The 7,450-nt window shown below is 47.0% G+C and overlaps 1 protein-coding gene across 1 annotated transcript; it reads left to right on the forward strand.

The window, feature by feature from the left end:
- Positions 1–4,117: 4,117 nt before the first annotated feature.
- Positions 4,118–6,833, forward strand: ZNF629 (zinc finger protein 629). Its single transcript, XM_044678666.1, has 3 exons — positions 4,118–4,190; positions 4,363–5,268; positions 5,350–6,833. Exons 1-3 carry the CDS (start codon positions 4,118–4,120, stop codon positions 6,831–6,833), a joined length of 2,463 nt encoding a protein of 820 aa, XP_044534601.1.
- The last annotated feature ends 617 nt before the right edge of the window (positions 6,834–7,450 follow it).

Below are 7,450 nucleotides of genomic sequence, written 5' to 3' on the forward strand. Positions count from 1 at the left end.
AAGAAGAAGAAGAAGAAGAAGAAGAAGAAGAAGAAGAAGAAGAAGAAGAAGAAGAAGAAGAAGAAGAAGAAGAAGAAGAAGAAGAAGAAGAAGAAGGGAAGGAAGGAAGGAAGGAAGGAAGGAAGGAAGGAAGGAAGGAAGGAAGGAAGGAAGGAAGGAAGGAAGGAAGGCAAAATATTTTAAAAAGAAAAACCTTTATTGTGTGTTGTTGCCTCAGCCACTTAGATATACAGCTTAAGAGTATTATTGAGGATCCATTATTTCAGGAATATGACTTCTTTTAAGGTGTGAGCATCTGGGGCACAGGCAAAACATTAAAATGTTTTGAGACAATTAAAAATGCAGAAAGACATTCCTTTTTACAAATGGCCCCCATAAAAACCAAGAGAGTTTCAGAGCTCCTTACTGGTGGAGCTGGGACCCAAACTCCCATCACAGAACTCCATCAGGTCCTCAGATTTATTTATTCATAAAATTAGATTTCCTTTTCATATTTCTTATATATTTAATATGAGCAAATAATTTCATGTTTAGGCTATCCTTTCCTGGATCATCCTTAAGCCTTTGCTCCCTTCTGATAGCATTAGTATTTCCACCCTCTGTTGTTAGCTCCTATGCTCAGGCAGCCCCTGTCCCTCTCCATGTTCGGACCCAGAATAAGGACCTGGTACTACTGAAACATCTCCGGGAAAATCAGCATGGATGGATTAGATATCCGGTTTTCTGGAAAATGTTGCCATGTCCTCCTACTTAGAAACGAGAAGAATTGAATCTGGAAATATTTTCGAGTGTTTTAAGTTTCTCCCTAAGCTCCGTCTCCCACCTCCAAAGTCCTCATGCTCCTGCCTCCTTACCTTATTCTTTCTTACTGTGTAAGAGTAAATAGCGATTCCCAGCCCCCTGACTTCCACTGTTCCCCTTTTTTCTGGTGCTGTGGGCAGTGAAGGGTTAAATCCCATAGAGCTGGCGCTCTGACTCCAGGCTAGAGGGGCCCGGGAAGCTGGGGTCACTTCCTGCTCCGTCCCAGTCACCCTGAACTGGTCCCGGGTCCTCAGACTGGGATCGCCCCCTGAGAAGGACCCCAGAGTCCTCAGCGCCTAGCCAAAACCCTAAGGCAGGATACCTAAGGGGTTAAGTCCCCTGGGGCTGTATCCTGCCTTTCAGCTTTTCCCAGCCCCCAGAGCCGTGAGTCGGGGACACCTGGGTTCATGGGAAATGGGGGCGGTCGAGAGGGGCCTGAGTGGCCTAAGGGGGAAAGACAAAGAACCTAGGAGGACTGGGAAGCTGGACACCTGGGTTCTGGAAACAGTTTCCTCATCCTGTTCCCCTGGGTGGGGGGCGGGGGCTGTTAGGGTGGAGGGAGAGAAGGAGAGTGCTAGAGGATTCTGGGTAGAGAGAGAGAGGGGGTCTAAGCTGATGGGGAGGACTTAAGAGGCTTGAGCATTCTGGGAAAATGGAATTAAACCCGAAGGACTAGGGGTTCCAGGGCAGGATCTCTTAGTGCTTCAGTTCTGAAAGGAGACCCCGGGTTCTGAGAAAGGTGCAAGGGTTATTGGTGGCGACAGGAGCTGTGATTGTAGATTGGAAGGTTTACTAGCAGAGAATTGGGTTGGGGATATGGAGAACTCCTGAGTTCTATTAAGAGAATTGTGTCTTGGGATGAGTCAGGTCCTGGAGGTTAGGGTGTCTGAATTTTCCTCTCTCTCCCTTTTTTCAGGGTGACCCTGAAGATGATTTCTTCTCCTTTTTGTGTCCCCAACTCCTTCATTTGGGGGCTTCCTTACAAATACAGAGGAAATCAACTGGGTCATTTGGGATCTTTTAAGGGAGAAATCAGAAAAATTTAAGGACTTTGGTCCCCCACCTGCTTTTTATTTATTTTGTTTTTATTTTTTATCATTTTCTTCTTCAGGTGGGCCTGGTGATTACCCCGAGTCACCCTGATTTACTTAGGCCCAGTGCTGCTTTCCACTAACCCTTTCTTTCCCACCCTGGATCACTGAGTGTGATTAATTACAATTCTTGTATTTGTGTATACATACATACACAAATCTCCTGCTTGTTTATCTTTTGTAGACATATTGAACCCTTCCCACTTCTCCCCAGGGCTAATATGCAACAAGGCAATGAGAAAATCTCTCCCCTAGTTGGCATAGAGCAAGAGTTGGGAAGAGGGTGGTAGGGAGTTGCCCTATCACTTTTCCTGTCTTCAGATAGGCTTACCCTTTCCCAAACATCCATCAGTTCGAAGCGTTTCTTAATCTAAGAAAAAATTCTTGTGGGATAAAAAACTGCTTCTTAAAGCCTAATAACCTTCTTACCTACTTAGTGTCCTTTGTAATATTTCCCCTGGAGAAGAGGGAAAAAAGATACAGCATAGTCAACACAGCCTTCTCTCCCCTTTCTCTTTAATCTTTCAGCTCTTTCTCTTCTTTGGGACCTTTCCAAGATTTCCCCTTCCCATGCAAACACAAAAACACTTCTACAAATCCTCTACCCAGTGGTATGCTGGTAAATGTAATACTGGCTCTCTGAAAAATAAAATGTATGCAGGATGAGCTTTTTGGTTTAATCTGAAGTATTGACATTTTCTCAATTACTTTCTTAAGACAACAGAACAATAAATCAAGCACTGATTTGAAGCTTATGTTAATTTCTGAGGTGGAAATGCTCACACTGAACATGTAATAATTAGCATAGCTGATAGGAAGTGGTTCCAGCATACTATTAATAGCCCATGTCCAGCATTCTCCTCCTCTTGCCATTTTTATAGCTTGTTTTCCACTCTTATATGTAGGCATCATCATTTCTTTTGGGGTTTCAGTAGGACATGTCTATCTTTGGGACCACTGTGACCCCTTTGATCTTTTTTCTGGTATCCTTATATAAAATCTCTTATTCAAAGGCATTGAATTAGACATATTTTGGAAGGTCTTAAAGACAGACCTGGGAGTGTCTTGCTCCTTTTAATCATTTGAAGAGCTAGCATCATCTTTTCTTGATCTCAGAAAAAATATAAGAAAGGATTTGAGGTTGTGAAAAGATTTAGGTGCAAGTTCCTTAATTTTTAGCTTGGTTCTGGCTCTGCATTTAATCTATATCAGAGCAAGAAATAATTGAAATTTTACTTAGATGTGATATACTTCTTTAGGTCATGCTCTCCTTTCCCTTGCTTCCAGGAAGATCTGTTCTTTTCCCAGCTCAGAAATACATTTTATTCAAGAGATATCTATGGAAAGTAGTCCTGAAGCATAATGGGAGTTCTTTTTGTGAGACAACCTTTTTTTTTTTTTTTTGTCCTTCTTTTGTCTATGCTTAATAACCTCATACATCTAGATTCTAAGTATTGTATGTAATGAGACCTTCTTCCTACCTCAACTTTTCTTCTCCACTTGAGACCAGCAAGCCAAGCCCGAGTATCTTCCTGAGGTTGTCCCAATACTTGAATAACGGGGAAGGGGGAAGTACTCCTATACCATACCGTTGGAAAACTTGTTCTCCCCAAGGCAAGTGATTTTTTTTTAACTCTTTAAATGTCAAAGGCAACCCCAGCCTTTTTCTAAGCCTCATAAAGAAAGCATTTATTGGCCTTAATTAGCAGCTCTATTAAGGAGGAAAATTAGAGCCGTAATGAGCTTCTGTGATTGGTGAAATAACAGGTTTACTCTGCCTGGTTTCCCAGCCCCTAGGCATCTATGGTATGGGGTGAGAACTTCATATCTTCTCCTCCACCCCACTGTGGGAGGTCTAATGTCTCCTGAGCTCAAAACAGAGTTCAAAGTATTTATGCTTAATGAGCTTTTAATTGGGCTTCTAAATTTACCTTACCAATTTCTTAAAAAACCAAAACCTAGAACAAGAAACTGGTCCAGAAGAAAAAGAGGAAACCAAGAACCCCAAAAAGAGGAGGAATTAAGACTGGGAAGAAGCATATTAAGACCTGAGAAAGAGAAAATGTCCTCAGAGAGAATGAGTATGAGTAGAGAGTCTAACTTTCTCACCACATTTAAGTCCTTCATTGTCTTCAGTGTGCAAAATTAGTTCCCAGCCCTGTCACATTCACATCTCTTTCCTTCCCTAGGGTCCCCTGAACCCCACACCGGCCCTGATCTCTAGGATGGAGCAAGGGGCAGAGTTATGGGGCCCAGATCTCCAGGGCCCCGAGGAGAGCCTGAGAGATGGTCATAAAGGTGAGGGGAACAAGAAGAGAATTGTGGTCCTAAGGCAAGAGACAGACTGGGGAGTAGATTGTCAAGGTTCTGGGAGGGGAACAGGTCTAGGGGGAAATCAAAGGGACATGATGGGTCTGAACCCCTGGATTCTGAGAGGGACTGGAGCCTGGATTTTCCCTTTCTCTCATAGGTTCTAGAAGTGAAAATGAGGAGGAGAATCTTCAGCCAGAGGGGTCAGGGGATGAGATACCTTTGGGAGACCCACCCCATAGTCCAGAACTCAAGGATCCCCCAGAGATGCCCCTGGAGGAGATTCCTTTGGATAATCCAGCCTCTGAGTCAGTTCCTACCCCTTCTGATTGGACCAAGGCCTGTGAGGCAGGCTGGCAGTGGGGGGCCCTGACCACCTGGAATAGCCCCCCAATAGTGACAGCCAGCGAACCCAGTCTTCGGGAGCTGGTCCAGGGCCGGCCCTCAGGGGGTGACAAACCTTATATCTGCAACGAATGTGGCAAGAGCTTCAGCCAGTGGTCCAAGCTGCTCCGACACCAGCGTATCCACACAGGTGAACGCCCCAACACCTGCTCTGAGTGCGGCAAGAGCTTCACTCAGAGCTCCCATCTGGTGCAGCACCAGCGCACCCACACAGGCGAGAAGCCCTACAAGTGCCCTGACTGTGGCAAGTGCTTCAGCTGGAGCTCCAACCTGGTGCAGCACCAGCGGACACACACGGGCGAGAAGCCCTACAAGTGCACTGAGTGTGAGAAGGCCTTCACCCAGAGCACCAACCTCATCAAGCACCAACGCTCCCACACGGGCGAGAAGCCCTACAAGTGTGGGGAGTGCCGACGTGCCTTCTACCGCAGCTCAGACCTCATCCAGCACCAGGCCACCCACACAGGGGAGAAGCCCTACAAGTGCACCGAGTGTGGCAAGCGCTTTGGCCAGAACCACAACCTCCTCAAGCACCAGAAGATCCATGCAGGGGAGAAACCATATCGGTGCACCGAGTGCGGCAAGAGCTTTATCCAGAGCTCGGAGCTGACGCAGCACCAGCGCACACACACCGGGGAGAAGCCCTACGAGTGCCTAGAATGTGGCAAAAGCTTTGGGCACAGCTCCACCCTCATCAAGCACCAGCGCACTCACCTACGGGAGGACCCGTTCAAGTGTCCAGTGTGTGGGAAGACCTTCACCCTTAGTGCCACGCTGTTGCGGCATCAGCGCACCCACACAGGCGAGCGACCCTACAAATGCCCCGAGTGTGGCAAGAGCTTTAGCGTCAGCTCCAACCTCATTAACCACCAGCGCATCCACCGAGGAGAGCGGCCATACATCTGTGCCGACTGTGGCAAAAGCTTCATCATGAGCTCCACCCTCATCCGACATCAGCGCATCCACACTGGGGAGAAGCCCTACAAGTGCCCTGACTGTGGCAAGAGCTTCATCCGAAGTTCCCATCTCATTCAACACCGGAGGACCCACACTGGGGAGAAACCCTACAAATGTCCTGAGTGTGGTAAGAGCTTCAGCCAGAGCTCCAACCTCATCACCCATGTCCGTACTCACATGGATGAGAACCTCTTCTTGTGCCCCGAGTGTGGAAAGGCATTTGTGGATGCAGCTGAGCTCTTGCAACATCGGCTAATACACGGAGGAGGAAAGCCCCCTTCTGGAGGAGCTCTTGGGGATGGGGCAGAGCCAGCCAGCCCAGCAGGAGAGAAATCCTATAAGTTCTCCATGGGGCTTGGGGAATCGGCACTGCTCCCACCTCCTGGAGCCAAACCACACAAATGTTTGGTGTGTGGCAAGGGCTTTAATGATGAATCTATTTTTATGCAGCATCAGAGGATACATATTGGAGAAAACCCATACAAAACCACTGATGGCACTGAACGTCCACCTCCCCATCCCTCTCAGCTCCGCCCTCAGAGGACCTTACTTGGGAGGAAATCCTATCCAGGTGCTGAGAAGGGTGACAACTCGGACCATATTGGACCAACCCCTAAAAACCTTGAGGGTCGAGAAAGCTTTGGTCAAAATTTGGAACTACTCTCCCCCAAATCCTACATCTGTTCTCACTGTGGGGAAAGCTTTTTGGACCGTTCTGTGCTCCTTCAGCATCAGCTTACCCATGGAAATGAAAAACCTTATATATTTCCCGAGTTTAGGACTGGTGTTGGGGAAGGGGCAGGACCCAGCCCCATCTTGAGTGGGAAACCCTTCAAATGCCCTGAGTGCCAAAAGAGCTTCAGCCTTAGCTCTGAGCTCCTGCAGCACCAGAAGGTCCATGCAGGAGAAAAACCCTATAAAAGCTCCTCTGTTCTCCTAGAGCACCTCAAGAGCCCTTTGGGGGCCCGGCCCTACAGCTGCTCTGTCTGTGGTATGTCTTTCCTGGACCGACTGGCTCTCATCCGGCACCAAGGGAGCCACACCCAAGAAAAGCCCCACACTCCTGGGGAGACCCTCCCAGAACCAGCCTCACTGCCTATGAGCCAGGATGGGGAGGCATCCCCTGTGATAGAAAGCAGCAGTCAATGTGAAGCCCCTAAAACCCAACCAGGAGAGAAACCTTATATATGTCCTGAGTGTGGGGAAGGCTTCACAGAAACCACGACCCTTCTCCTTCACCGGGGTAGCCATCCTGGTGTCACCCTATGAGACTAAAGTAGGAGGCATGGGGACACTCTCTGTCATGAGAGGAAATACCCTAACTGCCCTATTAAATTATAGGGGGGAAGGAGGAAAAAAAAAGATTGTAAGGAAAGGAAGGACACTTGAGAGAAAATCATTTCTACGCATCAGTGATGGGAAAACCCTGCAAAGTTGGGAGGGGAACCCTTTATAAGGCTGTAAAGTAAAAAACTGTTGGGGGTAGAAACCCCTATAAACATGTAGGAAGAAAACCCTATAAGTCTGTAGCAGAAAAACCCTATACATTTTAGTGGGGAAAACCCTATACAATTGTAGGAAGAAAGCTCATTATGTCTCTAGACATCCCTATAAAACTGTATGAAAATCCTTGTGAAACTATAGGGTTTAGAAAGGGAGGGGAAATACTATAAAGCTATAAAGTTAGGAAACCCCTAAAAAGGTACAAGGAAACAACTTCTCTACAATTGTAGAATAGCCTCCCTCTATTTCCTGAAAAGTTAGCAGAGGAATTGTCTCTTAGAACCTATCCTGGATGATTCCTTTGAGGGAAATCCCAGTTAAATTGTTGGGGGGGGGATAATAAGGGGAAGGATCAGCGGTCAGGGAATTACACTAAATTATAA

This window comes from Gracilinanus agilis, chromosome 1 (assembly GCF_016433145.1).
Source record: "Gracilinanus agilis isolate LMUSP501 chromosome 1, AgileGrace, whole genome shotgun sequence".
NCBI classification, from domain to species: Eukaryota; Metazoa; Chordata; class Mammalia; order Didelphimorphia; family Didelphidae; genus Gracilinanus; species Gracilinanus agilis.